At 39.9% G+C, this 25,303-nt stretch overlaps 2 protein-coding genes across 3 annotated transcripts in view; one reads left to right on the top strand and one right to left on the bottom strand.

Annotated features, from left to right (window-relative positions):
- Positions 1-1,051: 1,051 nt before the first annotated feature.
- mtrfr (mitochondrial translation release factor in rescue) lies at positions 1,052-2,658 on the bottom strand. The gene is made up of 2 exons (XM_080037345.1): positions 2,217-2,658; positions 1,052-1,381 (listed from the first exon to the last, which is right to left on the bottom strand). The coding sequence occupies exons 1-2, from the start codon at positions 2,478-2,480 to the stop codon at positions 1,151-1,153; spliced, it is 495 nt and encodes a 164-aa protein (XP_079893471.1). The 5' UTR covers positions 2,481-2,658; the 3' UTR covers positions 1,052-1,150.
- Positions 2,659-5,698: 3,040 nt separating this feature from the next.
- LOC307267511 (membrane-associated phosphatidylinositol transfer protein 2-like) overlaps positions 5,699-25,303 on the top strand; it is a 42,376-nt gene continuing 22,771 nt past the window's right edge. For both annotated transcript variants that reach the window (XM_080049845.1, XM_080049844.1), the window contains exons 1-2: positions 5,699-6,354; positions 22,795-23,055. In XM_080049845.1, coding sequence (XP_079905971.1) covers positions 22,978-23,055 — 78 coding nt within the window. In that variant the 5' untranslated portion in view covers positions 5,699-6,354; positions 22,795-22,977. The remainder of the gene's footprint in view (positions 6,355-22,794; positions 23,056-25,303) is intronic.

The raw sequence follows: 25,303 nt of genomic DNA, 5'->3' as shown, positions 1-25,303 counted from the left end.
CGTGATGGATTTAAAAACCCTACGGGGCCTGTCATTGGATGTTTCACCCACGCGGGAGGGGCGAGAGCATGATGTTAGTTATTTCATTGGTTGCTGCTCTGGCTGTCACACAGCCTCTTAAATGCCTCCCCATCAAAAACTCTGCCGTATTTATTTCCTTCTTGACAACCACATCTTGACCTCAGAGGTCCTTTATTTAACCTGCATTAAATAAATAATAAAATGACATAATAATTATTGTTTCTAAATTATGTTTGTCATTGAAAACAAGGTGTTTTTGATGTATAAAATACTAAACATAAAACAATTAAATACATAATTCAATCAGTAAAATAAATAAATAAATACATATCCATCTACAACAAGTATATATTTGTTTACACACACTTATTAACATATCTAAAGCTAAAGGAGGCAGAGTCCATCCTGTGCATATTCCCACCTCTGGGCAAACATGGTCCCATGTAAGTAGATAAAGGTGTCTAGGCTGTTTTTTTTTAAAGGAAACACTATCTTCCATGCTGTGAGGGTCTTGGGTTGGGGCTTCAGTTAGACAAAACTGACTGCATCATACATCGGAGGGCAGCAAGACAGATCAAGTCTGCTATGTTTAGGTTTAGTTTACGGATATCTTGTGATACATTCTGTGATTTTGATATCAAACGGGCAAGTAACAAAATGGTCTATAGAGTTTCATGACACACTGAGAATTGAATTTGAAACAACAGTCTGATGCAACACTAACAACTACTTACAGACTGTAAGTTACAGTAAATCAGAGAGAGGAAATTATATCTTCCAATGGTAGGAATATGTAAGTCAAACTACACCTACAGGGAAAGGTTCCATTCTGCAGATTTTACCTGAAGCATTAACCCTATTAATGCTGTCTAAGCATTTAAAGTTATACAACACCCACATTTTTCACTATATTTTAACTTTTATTTATCAAGAAATATATCTGCTTGTGTCTTGTATTATGTAATTTACTGTGTACAGCAACTTTGCAGAAAAAAGTGCAATACAAATAAAAGGTTAACTGGATTCGATACAGTTGACAACTTCCTCCGTTTTTTTATTCACTCTTGAGGCCTATCATACAGATCCATTCAATTATTCATGACTTTATTCTGTACACAAAGCAAACTTTTTAAACAGTGTCATTTCCAGGTTTGGAGTCAGTGGCCAGCGCTTCTTTAAACAGTCTTTTTCTCTCCAGATTCTCGTTTGCCTTTTTCCTCTTCTCTTGTTTCCTCACCTCAGATTCTTTCTTCTTTAAAATAACCTCACTGAGTTCTCCTTTATATATAACATCAAGTTTCTCTCTCATAATGTCCCGAGCACGCTTTCGATTTATATCCACAGATCTGGTTTGATGGCACTGCAGGGAAAATGGTACAAAGTTTTAAATTAACATGGTTAATAAATCACAAAACCTGGCAGACAAAAATAAAACCCTAACCTCAACATCTACATTTCTATGGCACCTGGGCATCTGTGGATAAAGATAATGTAGGCTAATATGATCGCATTAGAACAACTATACATGGACCTCAAGGTGAGACTTTTTTGTCAACGGAGGTTTCCAAAGTCAAGATTGAACTTGAACAACAATTAATTAATTGACCAAATATCTATTAAGGTTTCTACAGCTTAAGGCAAGTTAGATTTAACATATGTTAAGACTTTTTTTAATGCCACTCAATGAAATAAAGAAAACACTAACATCGATTACTTTAGGGTTAGGGACCATTTTGCATTAAACATGACTACTTTGGTCCAGTTAAAAAGCAAGAAGATCTAATTCAAATGTTCAAAATATCTTCTTTTTTATTTGGTATGTCAATATTTTATTTCAGGTCATTCAAAATACACAACTAAAAAGCCAATAATAATAACAATATTGTGTCACTTAAATGTTTGACCGTATTGGAACAAGCCGATATCATGAATAATTTAAAGAAATAGATGCTATACCCAATTATTTTGAGATTGGAACGTCAGAGAAAAATTATTAATATAATTCTACTTTCCATGTTTTCGCAAAAAAGAGCAATTTTAATACCAATTTCAGCTTTATTGTTTAGATTAATGAATTAAATTCATAAAAATACTTTCTAAGGAGCTAAGGTATCCTGGATTAATGGATAGTAGTGATAACAAATGGATAGTAGTGATAACAGTTGCACACTGATCAATGCCAAAACAAGATTCACCTTTACAACAGTCCCAGTGGGGGTGTGCTTCAGCACCACACAGTTGCTGGTCTTGTTGGTGGCCTGTCCTCCGGGACCAGATCCTCTCACGAACTGCTCTTCAAGTTCCTCTTCGTTCAGCACAGGGAAGTCTATCAGGTCCTTCTTACCGGCGGTCTGAACACATGCCACTCCAGGACATGGAGAGATGTTGGGAGAACGTCTCCATATAATCCGAGTGGATACACCGTACACACCGCTGATGAACGGTGAGAGACGTGACATGTCTTTAAATAGCCAAAATGCGAAGAGGGGAATACAAACACAAAGTGTCTGACAGCATTACATTACGCTGTATGTCACCAAATAGAGAAATATCAATAATTTTGCATGCAAGTATTATTAGTCCAACTGTATTTTATGTCACTGGCATAGTGAGTGTGCTCGTGTTTATTATGTCATGTTCGAGCTCGTCTCCTTCTCAACTTCCGTCACCAGTCAACCAATCGGCAGTTGGTATGTTTTTCTTCGTGGCCTGAATAGCAGATCATGCGTGTCTCTGTGTCGACATCTTGTGTCGGTTTGCTGAACAAAACATGAGCAGTAGGAAACTACAAAATGTTTTTAACAACCTCTTAGGTCCATGACCACGACAATAACAACGAAGGGTGACTTTTGCACTCTTTTGAACTCTTTTCCGGTAGGTAGCCTACTGAGAAAAGCGTGACAGTGAGTGAACAAGAAGGCTAATTGAAAACTAGCTATCAAGTTTAGCAATGCAACAGTCTACAACGGTAAAGACACCCTTAGGAAGTTAATTGCTGTAAAGAATAATTAACAAACTACTATCAGATGTAAAGAAAACCAAATGCCACTTCCCGTCCAGTGCTAGCCTATATTATTTATCAAGTGTGTTTTATTTTTCACAATGTTTTATTTTTAAAAACATTCAATTCCTGTTTTAATGTTCATTCCATTTCTATTTCAATGTGAACTCATGCACTAAAGCATGCATGTCATTTCTATATTGTAAAGCACTTTAAGCTAAATTTATTGTATGAAAGTTGCTATAGGCTACAAATAACATTATTATCACCAAGTTATATGTTCCAATATGAAAATTAAAAGATGAAATTATGGTTCTAACGGACAACAGAATTTTTTCTTGAAAATGTGGAGAGTAATGCTACAGCTTGCAAACTTTGAACAAACTCATAGGTGTCACAATCTCAGCAGGGCCCTGTATATTGTAGCCTACTTCGGATACTTCATGTGTAGGCTACTTCACTGTAAATGTTATGAAGGTGTTACTGTGCACATCTAGATATTTATAATCAGCACAAGCTTTCTGGCCATACAAAAAGTTAAATTGGGCCATGTCAATACCTTTTCACTAATCTTACACAATTTATGGATTTGTTTGTAACCATTAATGAGCTTAGATGCGAGTGCACCATCCCTTATCCAAGGTTAAAACTGTACCAACAATTTTCAGGTCTACTGGGAGAAGTGTTTCCTAACTAAACAATACATTATTTTGGACGTACTGATAATATGAATCAACTCTTTCACACTATCAAGAGCATCAGCAAAAGCATTACACATTGAAATAATGGATATGCATACATTAAGACATTGCTGTTGAATCTTATACAATAACCTATATTTTTGCTGTATTATTTGCTTTTGTTATTCCTTTCTGATGTTGTTTTCGTAGTATTCCTAAAAGGTTTCCTAAAAGGGGCAAATTATTTTAACAACAATGCCCATTATTGCTAAATACATGTATTGTGAAACCGTTTTTAAACAATTTTCTTATGGAGAGAAAAAGATGGACTGTGATGTAATGTGTCCCCTTGACAATACCTACAATTAGTAGGAGCTATGTAGGTCACAGAAGAAAAAGACACAATCTCTCTGATGACCTGCAATGACATCTCTCTGGTATTGCGGATGGGGGAGGTGCATTTCAAATTACATGACCTTTATCTTTAGTGCTCACATTAAAACTGACCTTCATTTTGGTACAATAGAATACGGACTATGTCATTCTTATGTGGAAGCTTGCAAAAGACCCCTTGAAATAAAGTGCAACCTGCGTCATTTGTAAGAAATCAGTGTTAAACACATCACAGAAATAAAAAACCCTTCAATCTAGTTTTGCAGGACCATTTGCCTTGAGGTGGGACATACCGTGTTGTATGAAGCTTTAAGTCAGTCAAAATCTTTTCATTGCATTGCAGAAGAATTGAAACGTGTCAGCCGCCTCACTCTGCTGTCAGCTGAGTTTCTCCCTTTTTTGGTAAAATAAACAAACAAACTGTGCAGTTAAAAGAATGTTCTGCTAGATAACAGAAATAGTTCTGATAGGGTGTATAATTCTTGTAATAAGGGGCTAAATTACTTATTGTATAAATACTGAAGTGCAGAGTATAACTTCAAACAAGATTGGCTGTGATGATTTTTTAAAACAGTTTTTAGCCACAGTGCCCCTGACTCCTGGAACAACTGATAAAATAAAATTTAAATAAATACACTCATATCCGTTAACCAATCTAAACATATTATTTTGAATCAGCCCCACTCCACCTGTAGCTTAACTGTTTTGGTTAGGCTAATTTCTGCTTCACTCATTTGATCTGAATGTTTTAATTGTTCTTGTCTCTTTGTAAGCTTGTAGTGTATTTTTATTGTAGCCTATATTGTGTGATTGAAGAAGAGGGTCACCCCTCAATTGACCTTTCGAGGTTAAATAAAGGAATATGAAAATTGAATTAAATAAATTTTGTTAAGTTTTTAGACCTGCTTCAGAGCTGGTGATAATGGCACAAGACATATTTTTACATTTAATGCAGATTATACTTTTACAGTAACAGCTGTTGTGGACGACATCCTATCAGTGACCAACTTTGTGTCCCCAGGCCCTGACTGCTATAAATGTGCTCTTGTAACTTTACATCCAATGATAAATATCTTGTGAAGCCTACGCGGAAATGCGTAACCGCTCAAGATACCAGTTCAAAACTATTGACTCTATTCAAAACACATAGCATACTGTCGCCAGCAGGGAGCGCCCTGCTATCAAAACTCCCGAGTCAAATGAGTCAAGCTGTTGGAAAGAAACCCAAACACCGGAAATTAAGCGACAAATCCTTCAGAATAAAATACCGGATATGCTGCTGTGTAGTAGCCTGCGTTGACAATATCTAGGGCTAAGCTATTTGTTTTATTTTAGCAAAGTCCTAGCATAGTCTTAAAGAACATTTGCTATAATGTATGTTTGCATAGCACATTGTGGGATACAATTTCATGGACGGTTAAAACTTTTCAGCCTTTTCTATGTTAGCACCTCAAAGGTGGAGCCGCTAAGACAATTTTATTTTGAAAAATTTACCGGAAACTTTGTTGTGCTGGGGTTACATCGACGGTACATTTTTGTCGAGCCTAACAGGACTGTGAAGTCTTGCAGCGGGTTTGGACTTGAGGAGTGACAACTTACGATGGCGAGTGCTGTTCATCTGTTTGCCGCTCGCGCTTCCCGATTCTGTAGACGGAGGCGGTAGGTGCTGGGCTGAGCTCACAGCCGGTTCACTTTCATCTCCCCCGCTCCCTCCCCAGGACTGAGCCCAAACGCCAACTTCTGCGAGGGGTAGCTTGGATATTCAAGGACATTTTAACGTTACCATAGCTACTTTGGCCTTTTTCTGGATTTGAGGAAATCCAGGCGCGTGCTTCTCCGGCGCGAGGATGTGGCCAGATTTTGTAAACACGACGAGAAACGGCGGCTGAAAGCATGTTACACACTCTTTTTAGGGTATGATGTTTCTCTACGTGTCATCGCTACATGTCGTACCCGCACCCCTTTCCTCTGCTGAAGGGCCAGACATAAAGGAAATCAGCTGCTGACTTTTTGGACGCCGTTCTCCACAATTATGGCACCGTTTCCAGATCTCATCAAGTCGGGTTTGGCTACTTCTTCATTGCCTACTGATAAGACGAAACCCCCATGTTGCTAGTGAAAGAAGTGACATCCCCCGCCACCACTCACTCACCCCAAAAAAAACAACAACAAGCGGAGAAAGGCCGATTAACTTTTATTTGCTGAGTGCTGGAGTGTGGTGAAGCCAGAGGGTACCTCACTGGTGTGCATCAGGTCCAGGTATGTGATGAGCATTTCAAGCCGTCAATTTATCATTACCGTGCTGCCATGTTGCTAGGTAACTAACTGACGGTGGGTTTACTCCAGTTCATATTTGATCACCCCCCACCCCCTTCTCTAGAGATGCAATGTCATGTTTACTAAATTGTATTTATTATTTTACAATGGTTCTTAACACCAAACGCTGTCACAACTCGCCATTCAGTGCGTTCAGATGAACTTCGTCTTCCTCCTTTAGGGCTGTAGGAGTGCAGCTTATTGTTTTTCTGCTCTAATGCCTTGGCCGTGTCGCTGCCACACAGGCATGCTCGTTAAAGCTGTTGAAATGTTCCTTTCTCTATCCTCACTGTAAGCCGATGTCAATACATAAGGCATCTGTATGTTTAAATAGACATGGTGGAATATCCTCCTGGGTTCGTGTTTTTTTCTTTCTGTGCTCCTTTCAGTTTAGAGAGACCAGCTCCTTTAGCTTCAGTGATAGGCCTATCCAGATGTGAGAATAGTTAAGACCCTGCTGATCATTACAGCATGCTTGACTCACCATGTTTTTTTTTTTTACCTTTAAGGAAGTTCACTTGGAAATCAAAAGTAGGCCTAGCTCAAATTTGAATTATGCCTATTTTTTATGACTTCACAAAACCTGCAGCCCACAACCTTGTTTATGTGTCCCTTAGGCCCGTTTCCATTTCAATACGACTTTGTGAGTTCCAGCATCAAGAGTCACTTCACTTGACTCAGCAGGGCCCGGGTGAATCATTATTGAGGCAGTGCTGGCTGACTTGGAGGCTCTGGTGTCTGTTACCCAGAGGATGGCTCTGCTATGAGGGCGTGAGCTTCTGCAATCCCACCTAATTTGTTTCCAATATCTGAAGATATGTCTCTGAATTATGCAGTTTTGCGTGAGCTATTTATGACAAAATGATCTACTATAGCTGCCTCCTTGAACCCTTAACGGATGTGAGAGTTGTGAAACACACTCTGTGACAGTTGCTCTGTGATCTTGAACATTCTTCCATGGCTTTCATATTTTTTAACTAACATGCAAATACAATGGAGCGGTGTATTTTCTTTGTCATTTCAGTCTGCAAAACTTAAGTATCATGCATTTGATCCCAAGTAAAATTCAATGCAGTTAGTTATTTTTTGTTACACAGATAACTGTCTTCTGAGGCCCTTCTTAGGTTTCACTTTTAGACAGGCTCATCACTTGTGTTTCTCATTTGTGATCTGAAACAAGCAAGGATGCGTTCGTTGATAAAGTCTGTCAGTTCTAAGAGGATATCTTGCTTTGTTTATTTGTGTCAACAGGAACATACACAGTAAACTTGCTGTGCAGATGTTCGGTCAGTTCTATTGATAAAGACTGTGATGGCTGTGGATTACAGCATCAGCATCCCAGAATTTATATCTTCATCATGTGACTGCTTTCTTTACCGGTCATACCTGTGAAGATCTTTAAAGATACTGTCGGGGGTGGAGGTTTCTCTGCTGTTAACACGGCAGCTACTCAACATATTTGCCTAACCAGTTTTCTGATTAGGGACTTCCTTCCCTCCCCCAACAGACACACAGGGCTTTATTGACAACGCAAATTTGAAACTCTCTCTTGTCTTGTTGCTTTTCGAGCTTTATGGAATCTGTGTCTCTTTTCCATCAGTCATTTAAGACAAATTAAATGCAATATTGTAACACAGTATTGTACAAAGTCAAAAAGTACTTATATAAAGTTATTCTATGACATGGTCCTTTTCAGAATATTAGCAGAATTGTCTGATTTGGTCCTGTGTCCAGCCCAAATGTTCTGATCTCTCAGAGTAACATCACCTGTTTGCTCAGTGTAAACGTGTGAGCAGCACACAAGGCCACAAGGGCTCATGTTCAATTAGGAAGGGGACAGTATTTGTGTTGAATCACACGTGGCCAATAAAGAGCAGACCAGATGTTTTGTGTTTATTGCTCACTTTATAGCAGCCTTTATGTTGTCACTATGTTATTTTCTACTGTGTAGTTTTTGTCCTGATCAGATTTAAAGCAGCACAATCAGTATTTACTAAGCAAATGACTACCGGTTTCTTGCTGCAATGTACGCTTTCCATGTTTAAAAAGAAAACAAGTTTTTCCCTTGTCATAGACCTTCTTATCGTCACAACACTACTCAGGTGAGTTCTGCAGCATTGCAGAAATGCAAAAACGTGCAGATTGGACATTGCAAGTCTATGACAGAGCTCACAAGCACTCACCGTTTTCTCATTAGTCCTTATCCTCGTACATATACATAGTGTAAGTTTGAGTGCAGACAAACTGGGCCATGCTGTTGGATAGTTTTTACTTTATATCCCTATATCTTTAGCTTATATTTATTTTTCAATTTTTAGCAAGTTTTCTTTTTTACACTCCGCCTTTATAATCTATTCCTTTATTTAGTTTTTATGTGCTTTTGTGCTTATTTTAAGTCAGCGCACATACAGGAACATGTTGCCTATATAATTGTTTTGTTGTTATTTTGAGTTCATATGAAGTGGCTACAAGGAGCGTTCAGTTCTTTTATCACCACCTTTGGACAAAGGCTGTAGTGTTTTGAGGACAAAAGCACCCAAAGTGTGCTGGTGGCATGTATTTTTGTTTAGGAAGCAAAATGAAAAAGACAGCAGAATGCACTGCAATGAGTAATGTATAATATATGTGACCATGTAATACGACGATGGTGAACCAAAGTAAACTTTGATTTAGTACCTTTTGGGAAACACAGGATGTTCTGGTCTGCCTGTCGTTAATCGCTTTGTCTGAGTTCCCAGGAAATCGGAACCGTGCAAACGCATTAGAAATAACAATATAAAAATAGCATTGTTTTCGCTGATGGTCTCGTTTGCTGTTTCAGATCATTTATGATCATCAGACCTTTTAATGTTATTTGTAGGAGGTTTAAGTTAAACTGGGCGGATGTTGGAATCAGTGATATACTGTACACCCTTCGAAAAATCATTGGAATCTCACTCCATTAGGACTTTTATTTTGTAAATACCAAGTAATTAAAAAATATTTTCAAATATTCTTTCTGTATAAAATATTTTATTAGTTATTCCTTGGAAAGAAGTTGTGCACAGTCGAGTGTGGTTTCAATCGGTGATTTTATTATTCTGTGGCAGAGCATTTCTTAACCTTCGGAGACTTACCGTAGTGACATGATTTCATTTCATGATTCTGCAGTAAGCTGAAAGAATCCTACAGAGAGACCGTAGTTCAGTGGCTGAAACCTGAAACCTGAGAGCTCTAACACACCAGACAAACACAATATCACAGAAGGAGAGAGAGTGAAGGCCATTATGAATAAATCCATTGTTTTTACACGTGATTTTTAGATGTAGCTGGTGATTTGTTTTTGGTTGAATGTTCAACACTTGTACTTGTTGAATCAAATCCGTTCTCATGCATTTTTTTAAAGCCAACACAAAAGACAGTGGAGGAGATGCTCGTGTTGTAGAGATTCCCCCCCATGAGGTCCAGTCCTCGCAGCAGACCCGGTTCAAATCCGACCTGTGTTTAGTTCTCTGCATGTCATTCCACGCTCTGCCCCATTTCATCTATGTCTCTCGGCACTATAAATAAAGCATTGAAAATGCCCGAAAATGATCTTTTAATAAAACATTTTCAAAAGCACAGTGGCGACATGCTATGACCTCTTAGATGTATGAGGACAATAATTTCTAACTGCATTCAGGTACTTGGCTAAAGTTTGCTCGTGCGTGTCACACAGGGCTCTTTCCCTTAGACTAAAATGGCCCCACCACTCCACTAATGGTATACAGTAGGAATGCCTGAAATGAAGAGTAAAAACGCAGTGAGAATATGTAAATGATATGCTGTTTGTCTAGTGACTGTGGAGTGGAAAATTCCTGACAGAGGAGAGGAGCCTGTAGTTGTGTGCATGTGTCCCAGGCTTGTTTTGTGTATTCATAGCGCTTCACGGAATCTGTTTTTTAATTTTTTTTAAAAGTAGGGGAGAACGGTGTAATCTGAGCCACTTTTTACATTTGCTCCCCTCTAAGCGAGCTAAAATGATTTTTCACTCAAATTTACACATTTCCCATTAATTCAGGATGTTTCCTAGAAATGGGCATTAGCAGAATTGTTTCAAGACAAAGGGCAGTGAAAATATGATTGTCTTAAAAAAAGTTGTCATGTGGCTCACTTTACCCCAGTTGTGGGGTAAACTGATCCACTTACCTTTTCCACTCTGAAACTACCATAACAACACATATTGTAACAGTAAGAATCCTGAAAGCTAGCCACACATTCCAGAACTAATGTCGGACTAGTAAAAGAATGATGGGGTTTGGTCAATTAAGCAAAGCAAATTTTCTAAACACTTGAAAGTAACTCTGAACAAAATACAAAATCAAATACAACATATTATAATTCAAAAGGTTTTAATAAGATTCAAATGAAAGATAGCACCAGTTAGATTAGAACACAGTCTGGGGGTCAGAACACAGGACCCTTAGAGCCAGCTAGTGTCTGGGGGTCAAAGCATAGGAAAATAAGAACCAGCGAGAACAGCCTGGGACTCAGAACACAGGAGAAGACCCAACTGGATTATAACATCAGCCTGTCATACTCTACAACTTGGCCTACTCTACATTCCAGCCCTGAAGGTTACAGGGAAAGATGAGAAGGTGCTCTTTCCGTGTGATTGCCTCAGGTCGTCTTCCTGGTGTATTTCCTTGGCATGATGGCTTTTCTACAATGTGTATGACATTAAAATAAAACATATGTCATGTAATATTACATTAAAATATGTTTAAGACTAAACTTAACTTGTGCCTCATGGTGGGGGAAAGTGAGACAGTGGCTAACTTTCCCCCACAGCATTTGGCTCACTTTCCCCCACCACCACAATTTGAGAAAAAACTACCTCTCTTAGCATTTCAGGCTAATCTTCAGTTATCAGCATCACATGGTTTCATATGTTGGTAGTTCATCAACACGTATGATAGACGTTTTTCTACGTGAATACATTTGCTTTGGCACAACAGTTGATTAAGTTGACAGCAAGAACATTTACTTTTACATGCAAAATACCTATTTTGGTGAAAAAAACATGCTTACCACAGCACCATGAGGTCCACTCTTTCAGGGCCATGGGGAAATGAGAGGGGCTTGAAAACATATATCTCACATGACCACAAATGTTTTCCGTTGCCTAGATACAGAGGGTGGCACACATTACCCGATGCCTCAGATTCCCCCGTTCTCCCCTATATAATTCTTACACGTGACAGTTCTTCTGTTCTCAAACCACACCACCTTAAGCCTGCTTTTGATTGTACGACATCATTCAGTAGTCCTGTCACTGTTAAAGGACACAGATGACCGACAAGTATACAGACGTTGAGTTATGACATTTGAGGCGAGGAAACCAGACAAGACGCACTTCCTGTCAGTTAAATGTTTGGATGACGTATGCAGCTGCTCAACCGCATCTTTTGGTTCAATGTCTTTACTGTTTGAGCTGTTTATCAGATTTGGCCAGAACAGGAAAAGCAGAGAAGCTCCAGTTACAATCACAGCTAAATTAGGCTTTTTGCTCTTCACTTAGTGCCTGTTTATGTGGTAATTTGACATTATCTTAATTCCTCTATTCACCACTGAATATGTAAAAACATGTGGCAGTGTTGTGTAATGTGAGTGTTGTGTAATGTTAGTGTTGCGATGTTAAATTTAGTAAAAACAGCTACATTTTTATAGGCTTTGTTCTTTACTGAGACCAGAATGTAAATTATTTTCAAAGTACTTTTATTTTATTTTTTTTGCAGCGTACATCCATTGTGTCTACTTATATTTACAAATACACTGATTGTACATTGTAACCCCTCCAAAATGTTTCAAGCACTGCAAATTTGTAGTACACAAACATGGTGGGATATCATTAATGAAATGAAATAATTTAAATTAAAAAAAGAACACACAACAATGCTTCAACATCCATTCATCATCCCTTGGTCTAGGACTTACCTTTTCAGAATATATTAGAAATTCCAAGTCCCACATAAAGGAATGGAGTCAACACATGACACAATATTCCAGTGTTACCTCTAGACCAGTATGTGAAATATTCCATGGGGTAAAGGTAAAATATGACTATGCCATTCTAAGATTGTTGGTTGCTTATTTAAGATCCATTTTAGCAATAATTATTTGACGCTAACACGTACTGATACACATATATTGTTTAGAACTTTAAACTCCACGCTAAATGACTTCTTCAATAATGGAGCATGCAGCTTTTCAACGTTTATAATGTTTGATGTTGCATGCTAGAGGTTAGCCTGGAAATCCATACCCACATCGAAGCAAATTTTAGGCATGCAATCTTTTTGGCCTCATTTTCAGATATATTCTATAAACCATATGTTCCCCTATCCTGGAAACATGCTGTCCTTATGCCATTGCGTCAGCAACACAAATATCACGTGTTACATCTGTGTATATTAGTGTATTGCCCTTCGAGGCAAATGTGTAATTTGTGATTTTAGGCATGACTTGCCCTGAATGATCATGTAGTCACCCACTTTGCTGAGAAAATTGCGTTGTATGTTTTGCATTATTAGTTTTCCTCACCAACCTTGAGAAATAAAGTAGAATGTTCCAATCAATGTGATCCAAATTTGTTTCCAAGTGACATATTTGTGGACAGATTCGTATGGGTGTCTTTTCAATCCTTCGGTCACCCTATTGGGGTTTGAAGAAAGCCTGAATAACCTCTTTTACAATTTAAAATGTTCTTTTAGGGGAGTACAGGGACACATTTGCCAGCTGGCCGGTCATCTGAAGGTCCATCAAGGTCTATTTAATTCATCCTGAGCGGCCACTCAAGCCTCATGACTGTCTGTATTTACAGATGAGCTTCCATCATGCACCTGGGTGTCCGCCAAGCAACGAATGGAACATTGAGTTTTCTCTGTACACAGTCTGTCCTCCAACCTCTGCTCCCTTGAACAAAGCAGGTGATGCTAATTTGGAGCTGTTGACAGGGACAACAGGGGTACAACCTGTCCCCACCCATCCCTGATGAGCCAGCTGATGAATGGCACATCACTGCTAATGCTCCTACAGTTGCGTCCTCTTGGAAATTAGACGAAGACAAACGTTTTGTGTGGGCCGTGCCATGTCCCTGTCCCTTTGGACACAAGTGGGTTTTTTTTTCAGGCAATCTGGGTGGACTCCAAAGAAGGGGCCGAGGTATTTTTTAAATATAGCAGACCACCTTCCTGTGTACTATGGAGGTAGCGGTTTGGTGGTCATATTCATCAGGTTTGTGCAAGAGTTGTAACCGAGGCACTCGGAAACACACCCTCAGGAAACGTCTTGGTTCTTCAGCAGAATAATGCAACAATATATGCCTTCGGTGAGGCAAAGTCCTGAATCCTAGTAGATGATGTATTTGCTAATCTTATCTGCAAGGACCCTGGAGGTGCATGCAGCATTGCAAATGCTGCATGCACCTCCTAGTCGTTAAATTGCAGGGTAGTGGACTTCTTCCCACTGAATGTATATAAATCACATTTTAATTTGACCTATTTTACTCTTTATCTCCACAATTTTCTGTTGAATCCATTCCTCTTGGGTTTCGTGTGACCACACTGTATATGCCACTTCATATTTGTTTGTGCTTTGTTTAAACCCCACCCCCAACCCTCGCAGCGCTCTGTGACTCACAAAGATCATGTCAAATGAAAGCGACAGCGCTGCTTCATGTCACTTTGCCCACACGCTCCCCTTTATTTTCCATTGGCCCTCAGACACCTGATTTTCTCTGCAGCTAAAAATAGACTACTTCAGACCCCTACTCCCTCTTCTCGCTGCCCCCTCAACCCTTTCCCTTTTTATCCTCCCAGTGCAGGCTTTTATTGGTAAGGTCTCCCCGCGTTATTATGCTGATTCTCTGCTTCCATGTGCCAAAGCAAGCCCTATACGTCTCCGTTCAATGTGGGGTCTGTCTCTGTGATAGAGATGTCAGAATCCTTTATGTCATAAGACTGATGGAGAGTGTCTGCTGTTTGTATAGGCTCTGGCTTTAAAAAGAAAATCCCAAAGTGTACAGTCTGATTTCCCATAGAGCTGTAAACTTGACCCCAGAACCCATTGAAATGTTAGCCAAAATCACAGGACCGTGCATCTTTGAAAATGGCCTTTTATGGTCAGTAGGAGAGACAGCTTCTGTCTTTGGTCACTGGGTAGATCTGCATTATTGGCCCTGCTCAAGAGAGTTTGAGGTATTCCAACAAAGAGCAGCAGACGGCATCAGATTTTCATGAGCAGATTTCTTATCACTGACGGTTAATTTGCTGTGATGCATGGTGTACTCTAAATGAGCACGGTCCGACTCATTGAACTGATAATAGTGATTCAAATTTATTTTCAAGCAGAAACCTTAAGACGGATAAAATACCACAGTTTAAAAGCAGTATCCGAGGCAGATGGGGATTGTTATTTTGTTCTCTTTTATCAGTTTATTGTTTATTTGGATTTTTGCAGTCAGTTTAGCATCGAGTTAGTTTTTATATGACTGTCCCTCTGATCTTACCTGTTCTGTTCCTAACGGAAATAACTCTGGATGAAAGCTGATTAGCCATAATACTAAAACGACAAAGGGTTATTCTGCCTTATAATAAAACGGATTAAAGACCATTCCAACTCCCCATTCTCCCCAGTTTATTCCTCTAATAGACTTTTGGTCTGATGCATGTTGCATATTTTTCTGTTCGTCTGTCCTCATCTTTTCAGATCCAATTTCAGCTACTAGATCATAAGAATTATATCCCATATGAATATAAATAATTTGAATATTATTGGGGCACAAAGAGACATTTATTCATGCATTCAGTAAATTGAACATTGACATTTTGAATTGTTTCTGCACAATCTTATCACTCACTGCTGGATTGTGGAAAAGGAAGCAATTAAAGATCTCCTCTGTTAATTTTAAACTTTATGAAGAAAACTTGGATCATATTTGCATAGGCAGGCATAGGTTGTTCTTTACCCTCAGATGCACTGATTAGCAGGCTTGTCTTTTAACCATAGTAAAGCATTAGCAATAAACACAAAGCACTTTTAAAACAGCAATCTCAGCCCAGTGAAACCCACATGTAGCCCATTATATTGAGGCCTGTGCCTGAGCCAACGTATATCACACCCACCTATGTTCCTGCATTCTGGTATGAAGACAATTGTCACCTACGTACAGTCAATCACAGAGAGTGTTGCAGGCTGTTGCTGTAGCCAAAAGACAACACGCTGGAAATGAGCCTTGTGAGGAAGAATGGAGAGGAAGAAAGAGTGAAAGTGGAAACAGGAGAAAGTGCCCCAGCATCATCTAGTCTTTTCCTTTCTTCGTCACTGATTTCATCGAGTCACCCAATAAGGAAAGGGCCCTCTGTGTCTCTATGGTAACCCAGCCCCCCTACAATCAATGATGGAGAGAATACAGGGGAAAGGGAATACATTTTGGCCCTAGGCAAAATCTTTTTCTTCACAAGTTTCTTATATAATTCTTCATATAATCCATTTAATTCACATAGTTATTCAAAAAAAGTTGCATGGCCAGATATCGACGTCCTCATTACCTTTTTGTATGGGTTACTTAAAATAGACTCATTAAACTCAAAACTGACACTGTTTTATAAAAAGGAAATAGCACCTTCTGAGGTACTGACATTTAACACTTCAGAAGTTTGCCCAATCTTTATCTTTGTGTGAGGCTTCCAGATTTTAGATTAGCAACATGCAAATAATATAATAAGTAAATTATACTTTACTTCCCTTTACAATCAAGAATTATGTTACTTTTCATATCAAATGCTTACTCCAACCTCCTTTTCAGTTATTACAGACTCATTTATTGCCACTCAAATCATGCCTTTTGAATATCTGCTTTCATTCTGCCAAAACAGATAGAGTAGGTGTTATAACAATGCAAAACAACTCTCAGCACCATCGCTCACTGTCATATTTTATACTGTCAAAGCACTCTTGTGAGAGATTGATAGTGTCATTGATACTGGAAATCCATGAGTTGTTAGAACTCCGAGCCTTTTTGCCAAGCTATTGTGCTGTCAGTGGTGAACAAGTATTCAGCAGCAGGCTCCACATTGGTAAGAAGGCCTTGATTTTTTAATCAACCTCTTGTTACTACAAAACACTTATAGATAGATAAAGATTTTTAAGAGAGATTTTCTAAATCTACTAAAGCATTTTCAGAACTAGGGTCTGCAGACTACATGGATTAGCTAATGACATGGGTATAATGCTAGGGTATAGAATGCTATCCTGGTTTGTATCAGTCAGGGATACATAAGATTCTGCACTATTAATTCAGGATGTCGGTGAGTGCTGGGAGAGAATGCCAGTGAGGGGAGAGATCCTCATTTAACCTAGGCATTTGCCTTATTAATCTAAGTGTACTTTGCGTATAAGGTCATCTAATTTTGCATTTGAGAGTGAAGCGTGGCATTTATCAGAGGTAAGGTTTTTCACTAGTACCAATCTTCAGCTGTAGTGAGATTCGCTGATCTGTTACAAGATTTTGTGCAGCTATTTCCATGAAACTCAATATCCATCCATATATTTGAGTATAGGTAGAAAATGATAATAATAATGATAATAATAATATAATAATTTATTGCTCTCTGTGACATTGCCTTGCACTAAAGGATAAGTTGTGACATGCTTCAGGTTATTATCTTTTGCCATTACATACAAAGCAAGGCATGTTTGGTGACCAAAAATCGAGTTAGTGGATGATTTAACAGTTTGTTTTGCTGTTTTCTTCTTTTTCTTCTGCTTTCCTCATACTACCACATTCCTCTCTTGTTCTGTTCTCTGCGCTGGTTGTCGTTCACTGTTTTTCTCCTTGTAAACCAGAATGATTTTTAGAAGTAGTTCTTCCTTAGAGGGCTGCTGTAGGAGGAAGAGGACAAGAAGAAGGAGGAGGAGGAACACAATGGAGGAGATGCTCACAGGGTGTTGGGTATTTTTAGCTTTCCCCTTGTACTGCGATGATGAGTAAAGAACAGGGGCAGGTTGTGCATCCCACATCCTTAGCCTACCACGGAGGAGCACAGCCCTGAGGGACAGGGAGAGTGATGGCCTCGTTTTAAGGTGCATCGTGGGCGCTTACTGTATTTACAATATGTGGCCCAAGACTTACACACCTTTTCATCGCGATATTATTTGTTAAGTTCAGCTGTCCCCTTAACTTATAACGTCCCTCCCTTTCAGAAAACATTGCCTGTATGTTTTTTGGTAGCATATAATTTCTGGCTTTGAAGATTATTTGGGCAGTTTTGAATTCAACCAGATCAGGAAATTTGAGAGTTTTGGACTGTATGAATAGTTGAAATCATAAATCAAAACAAAGTTATTTTACTAGAATAAGATTATGATTGTAAACTCAACTCTGGGCCCTGCTGCTTTAAACAATAACAGTGAAACAGTAACTTTAAATGTCAAACAGTGGTCCAGGGATCCAATTTTCCTGTGAGGAAATTTGTTTATTCCGTTATGAGAATATACATTAGAAAATGTTCACTTCTCTGACAAACTCAAAGTTACATAGTGCTCCATTTAATACAGAAAGATGAGGATACAAGTTGTCAAACTGGAGGGGACAATAGATATCCCATAAGGCCATAAAAGGGGTCAGGTTTTGTAGCATGTAAATCAATTTTATATTCAGTAATATCTGCAACATAGTTTATATTTATCTCAATTATACCACTGATTAATGATGCATCGTCTTTTGCCATTATTAGATACTCAATCAGACAGAGAGGTCTTATCTTTATACAGTGTGCTTGTTTGAGATATGCCCCACAGCCTCTTTGGTCATTGCGTACAGAAAGTGAAATCCATCGCTCCAGCCACGGAGAGCACCCATCGCCCACTACGAACAGCATTGTCTTAAGCCTTTTGACATTTTAACAGGATTGGTGGATAAGCCCATCAACTCAATCAAGGCTTTTGGCACAGGCCCAGGGTTGTGTTTGCAGTGGTTGTCATAGCTGAAGTTGTCCCTGTAACGTCAAGTCAACGCTGTGCGAAACTGATCTATGGTATTTCAGGCAGTCCGGGGGGCTATACTTTTCCACTTGTATTTTAAAGGGGTCTTGTCTCGGGTCAGTCATGAGGAAACCCCTGCCCTCCCCCTTCTCCAGCTCTTCTGGGATTTACCACCTCCTCTGTTGGCCTCAAAGGGGGTGCTCTCTGACGCACCACCCTTTGAGAGGGAAAAGCATACAGTGAATCAACACTTATCTTTCCCAGTATTCTGCTTTGTGTCGACTGCAAGGCTCAGCTGTTGCTCTCTATCTATCCCATCATGATCAACCCGTCCGCTGTACTTATCACTTACAAGTCCTAAGCTATATGATGCACCTTCATGCACAGTTGGTGATACCACTTTCCATTACTGAGGTACGGGAGAGCTTGGGGTGACGAGGAAAACCGACCCCAGAGTTAAAGGTACTGTTTAAGTGGAAGGTAAATCCTCTGGTATGTTAGGGTTAATCCAGTCTTTGCTTTGTGGAGTAAGAAAGTTTCATCTGTTTAGGCAAGACACTTGTCCCTGTTCAGAGGTGAACAGACACACATCTTTGAGCGCTTGTTTGTTTAGGCTGGCTTTAGGTGTCGACCTGATGTAACTGTGTTTACGTGCACCATCATTATGTTTTCTGTGCTAATAAGCATCATGTCATCTGGAATGTACAATTCAGTTTTGAAATAAATTGAAAAGTGAGTAATTTAGCAATCATACTATTGCCTGGAGGATTGTTTTGTATTTTTGATTGTTTCATCACGCCTTCTGAGAGGGTCACAGGTACTTTGCAGTCTTAAGAACCTCAGGGTGCATGGCCTTGCCACAGCTGGCAACAGGTTTAGCAGGCTGTGAAAAGCAATGGTGGGCAGAGGTTAAAAAAAGACAATCCTACTTTTGTAGCTTGTAGCTACCGTTCACTTCAGTTTTGTCGAAACAGGAGCGGAAACATTGGAGGCTGCTTTGTGCTCATATTGCGTCATTGCCTAGAGGGGGGCAGAGACAGTATTTTTAGAAGGGAATGAGCATATTCTCTGAACAAACAACGTCAAGCACTCTGCTTGCGTATGCTGGGATTATTGTGACCAGGCTATTTTTATGCTGTGTGAGAGTGCTTTTTTCTGGGTCAAGCATGGTGCCAGTTCACTCTCGAGGCTGCTGGTGGATCTTGCCTCGCAGGTCCTATGCTGTGCACAGCATCTGTAGCAGTCACAACGGAAGGAGTCAGAGAGACTCAGGTTAAAAAGCATCAGGGACATTTTCAAGATGGCTCTGTGCTTGCAATCCTGATGTTTTGGATACATTAATTATATTTACTAAGGGGGAATTCATTGCATACTAAATTTAATTATAAATATGTGTGTATGCACTGTTATAATTTCATTTTGTATCCACATCACAAACCGGTTTCCCCAATAAACAAAGACAAAATGTCCCACAGACACATTTTTGTGGCAGCTAGTTTGGGCGTGTTCATCTGTGCCTGTTGCTGCTTTGAGCCAGAAATGGAAATACACAGACAGACACTGGAAAAACACGAGAACCATGAAATTTACAAATTTGACTTAAAGTAATCCTGAAACTAAACCTGAAAAACGACCAACTATGTTGACATGACTATATCCCCATTTCTTTTAAATTGTATTTTGTTCTATGTATACGACGTAAAAACTGTAACTTCTTTGTCTGAAAACCATGTAAAGCAAAAAGGTTAATCAATATTTGATCTAAAAAGAAATCTAGAAAGGGATACAAATTGTATTTCTGTAACATGTTACTGTTAAATGGATCGATAGAAAAAGAATAAACAATTTTCAAGTAAAAATGCTATATATACAGTATATGAGGAAATACTGATTTACCATTATTTATTTGACTATAAATTTAATGTGTTTGAGCAAAACAAGCAATTTGAAAAGAATATCTAAAATGTTATAAATAAAATAAATGGATACCTTCATAAAATATGGCTAATCGTTAGTCACAAAAATTAAAACTGTCATAATCCTGCTTGGCAATCGTGCACATATTTGACATGCATCAGCAGCCTCACTACAAATCCCTGTACTGCATGAATCACCTCAGCCTCCTGAGGCAGGCTGCAGGAAAGAGCAAAGCCATGACTGCACAGCATCCCTCTATACACTGCTTGTTGCTTTTTCTGTCACTCTCTCTCTCTGTTTGTCTCGTCCTCCCTGTCTTTACATACCTGGTTTCACTAGCCTTCCTTGTGTGCGGGTTGCCAGTTGGTGGCAGTCGACTGCAATTTGATTCACACTGTGGAGATTCTCTGGCCGGTCATCTGACAGAAAAATAATAAATGTACTATGTCACAACCAATGATGTCACATCCAGAATCAGTAGCAAAAAGGAAATTCTCAGAAAAAAACTCAGAAGTGTCTTACAGCATCAGTTGCAACAAGGATTCAACCAGTTGCAACATTGTTGAACTATGCCTCAAGTAGACTGTGAAGCATTTTATTGACAACACTGTCATAAAGGATGGCCACTGTGTGACCTTCCCCTCTAAAGCCTGGCACTGCACAACATCTAGAGGCGTCTCGGGCTGCTGAGTCGCAGGCTTTTCACTGCCTGGGCCTCTCCAGGCTAGCCTACTTTCATTTTAGCCTTTCCCAAGGGTGCAGTTATCTTCTGCTTTACATGCTTTTCTACTCAGATTGTGTCAATGTGTTGTTGTTCATTGTAGAGCAAATATAAAATAAACTACAAACTTGTCCACTGTGCATTTACCAGACATTTTTGAATGTTGGCTGCAGTATAACTTCATTGAGTTTTGAATCTTTGTATGTTAAATTAAGAATAGGTGTGGAGCTTTTCTCATTACCAAGGACAATAGGAACCTAGTGTTATTTGTTTTCTACTCCATGGACTGAAGTTACTAGTTTATCTTTTACAAATATTCAACAATGAGATTATTTGTGCGTGACATCACTCATTCTGATAGAGTAGTTCTTTCAACTTGTGCCTATATACAGTACCTTTCCCCGTTTACCCCTCTTCACTTCAAGGTGAAGTCAGCGATTGTGGAGAATTCTTTTTGTTCAAATAAAATTGTCAAAATCAGTTACCGTAATATCTCCTTACGAGCCACTTCCTGTACGTAAAAAAAAATCTGGTGTTGATAAACAGCCTAGGTTCTGTAAACTGGTATGCAAACAAAGTGTATGTTAACAAAGGTGCCCACCCTAGCTAGCAACATGCCTGTTTACAAAGCCTAGGATGTGTAAAGTGATTTTGACAACAATTGTTTAAAAAAAAAAAAACATCACTTAACCTTTAACGTGTCACCATGAGCTGACAGTATGTACGGTCATTACCTTGTTTTGTAAACACTTGGCTCTGGCCAGCTGTTATTCCCTCAGCGGTCAAAAGCTGATTTTTTTTGCAACTCACACCACCCACACTCCGCTTATGTATAGCCCATATCTACCCCTATCTATCTGCCCACTGGTTTTGAAAACAATGCGTTGTGCAATTCCAATGCTGCTATTTATGAAACCTTCATCATGCACAGGGGGGCTCTTACAATGTTACGTAATGCTCCCCACTCAGCTGTAATCCCTCTTAGGCTGAGTGAGCCCCCCCATGTGACGGCGCTGAAGGCTTGGGAGAGACAGGGTGGCCTTTCGGGACCGTCGGAAAGGCACGTGTGCTTTCTGTAGACTCCTGCCCCCTCCCCCCCCCCCCCCCCACACACACACACACACACACACACTCACACTCACACTCACACACACACACACACACACACACACACACACACACACACACACACACACACACACACACACACACACACACACACACACACACACACACAAATGCTGAGCTGTGGCCTGTTTATAAGTAGAGAAGTTTATCCTGAAATTTCCTCACTTGGATCCGAGACGCTGGATGGAGACGCGACGCTGACGCTCGTCCTTGGTGCTAAGGCTCGGACTAGACACAGGAACTACATTAGGCGTATGTCCTGAATGACACACCAGATCTCCTCTCCTCTTCAGCTGAGTGTGAGCCAAGTCTTTGACCTTGGTTATGTATAGAGGAATCTCGCAGCTTCTGCAATCAGCCTTCGTGCTGCTATCTTCTGCTCGTGATGAAAGTTTTTTCTTGCTGAATTTGGTGGATTGAATTTGGTTTCTGCTTCTGAGTGATTGATGTGGACGAAGACCACTCCCAAGAACCGTGAAGTTTTGTTGGTTATTATCCACTTTTAGGCTCAACAGCTTGTTTAGACTAGAAGAAAGGCTACTGATTGGATGCTTGGTGGTATTTATTCACAACTATCTATTCACTTCTTCTTTTTTTTGCTTCATCCCCCACAGGAACCATCAATGTGGACTTCAGATGGTGATTTGACAAGTCACATATAGGACTCCCTCCCGACCTTCCTTCTCGAGTCTCTCTCTCTCTCTCCTCTCCCCTCTCCCCCTCCCTTTCCCTCTGTCCCTGCCTACCCCCTTCCCTTGTCAATCTTCTCCCCTGTCCCCCCTCCTCCAAGATTCACCATGCTTATCAAGGAGTACCGCATCCCCATGCCCATGAGTGTGGAGGAATATCGCATCGCCCAGCTTTATATGATCCAGGTGAGGTCACACAGCACCATATTCCCCATACAAATTCTTACCCACACACACGGTCCAAAAACCCTCAAAGTGACGAAGGAGCCATGGGGGGAAAACAAGCAATCAGAGTGGAGATACATTAACACAGGGTGCGAACACAGTTTGCGCAATTATGAAATGATCAGTCACATGGTTTCTGACGCTGGTGGAGTAACGGAACAAAGAACGCTTGTGTGCTGATGGATTATCCAATTTTAACTCTCTGAAGCTGCTCTCACCGCAAAACTCGGTGCACACACACACACATACACACACACACCTACCTACTGCCGCGCTGGAGATGGGCATACGGTTTTATTAATGTCAGACACTTTCATTTATCTATCGGTACCCTTAGCTGGAGACTGAGTGTCTGTGAAAGGGCTTTGAGCATGTACAGCTCCAAGCAGAAAAGGCTGATTTATAAAGCTTTAGTTATCCTGCGCAATATATTTTCTCTTTTTATGACTTGTGTACATGAGGGAGAATTTATCTAATCCAGTGGTACTGCCAGGTGCACTGTGAGCAGTGCTACATAGAAAAGGCACGGAGAGCAATCACAATAACTCAAGAAGGTGTAAAGACTCTGCATTATTTATGTACTGGTGTTTAGCCATGTTGGACACATTTAGGCATTTTATTCTGTTTATATATTTTTTATCGTTTCAGGCACAAGCTGATCTTGCCACTAAACGTTCTGCAGTTTTGTTGGGATTTGAGCTGCGTATTATGGTTATATATATTATGTGATGTATATATCACGAGGGCTTGTACTTTTGTTGAAGAGTAGGGTGAAGTTACAGGCCTGTTTTTTTTGTTTGTTTTTTCAGGTTGAGGCTAGTGTTTCTTGCTTCTTTAGTGACCTTTATCATGTGGTGGTGATGTTATTGAAGGAGTGCTTTCATCAGGAGCCAAGAATCAAAAGTGTGTGAACTATTCATAGTGAAGTATCATGTGTAATCAGCAGTTAAACCAGGTGTAATAATGGCGGGTTAAATTAACTTACTTTTGCAGCCAATACAAAGCAAAGTATGGACCCTGACGTATATATTTACCCGGGTAATTGTATGACGTTTTTGACAGTTGAAATTTATTTGAGTTGGGTGATCAAACATGGGAGCTGCTTTATTTTACGTCAGCTCTCAGGGAACACTTAAGTCTTGTGAGAGGAAACCCTAGCATGCCTTCAAGCTGTTGACCTTCCCATAGAGAGGCCTCGCCTACAACTGTTAATCTTAGTGCAAGTGTTTATTTTGACAAGGTCAACCTCTCCTTCTTCTGTGTGTACTATGAAAATTGTTTGTCTAAAAGTGTTTCAGATTATAGTGGGTTCATACTAACTTGAAAGATTAGTTTTAATAACAGTGTGGAATTGGTAAAACATGGTCTCTCAAACAGCATCAGACTCTTAAGCTGACAACCTTATCGGCTTCTTTTTTTTCCATCTCTCCCTCTTTGAACAAACAGACAGGTCATTTAGGTAAACTGTAGATGGGAACATGACTAAGCTGCCGTGCAACAGAGCAAGCAGACATTTCAAGACGGCACAAATTAGTCACTGGCCACCCTTCTACACACTTTTGGACAGTGTGTTGTGGCAAGTCATTAATTATGTAATACACATAAATACACTTTCTTTGACCTGCTCTGCTCCCAAATAATCTGCATGCCTTGTTTTCAGTTGTGAAAGACCAGATGATGTGCAAAGGCATTACACGCGCCTGAGACATTTTACACAATGTCTATGGGAAAAAAAAGCTGATCACTCGCGCATTCTCAAGCACAATAACAAATCATAGGAATTCTTACATTAGTGACCTATAGTTACCTTCTCCCCTGACCTCACCCTCTTTGCACAGCCTCGTTGCTGCAAGGCTTCTTTCACTATGGCAACCATGACATCAGCAGCCTGCCGGTGGTCAGGTTTTGTTCAAGAGAGGGTGTGAATAAAGAGAGGAAATGGAGGAAAAAGAGAGGCAGCGGAGGGGAGAGGGAAAGAAATGAGAGATAGAGAGGGGGTGGAAGGAAGAGATACAGTAGATACAGAGAGAGAGCGCTGTATTCTGAGCAGAGAGGATTTTGCTGGTGTCTGTGGATACCCTCGCTTCATTGCTGTATGTTACCAGGGCAACTGCAGCATGTAGGACTGCCTGACTGACTGCCTGCAATCCATCCCTTGTGTAAGCCTCATAGATGATGTCAGGGCCTTGGTCATATCTGCACCTTGGCA

This window comes from Ammodytes marinus (assembly GCF_949987685.1).
Source record: "Ammodytes marinus genome assembly, chromosome: 2".
NCBI classification, from domain to species: Eukaryota; Metazoa; Chordata; class Actinopteri; order Uranoscopiformes; family Ammodytidae; genus Ammodytes; species Ammodytes marinus.
This window is presented reverse-complemented; position numbering and strand designations above follow the sequence as displayed.

What these genes read in the sequence shown, in the direction of transcription:
- mtrfr (XM_080037345.1), bottom strand. Translation starts at nt 2,480, where the DNA reads ATGTCACGTCTCTCACCGTTCATCAGCGGTGTGTACGGTGTATCCACT. An exon ending in CCACTGGGACTGTTGTAAAG is followed by an intron (nt 1,382 to 2,216) that starts GTGAATCTTGTT and finishes TTTTCCCTGCAG; the next exon opens with TGCCATCAAACCAGATCTGT.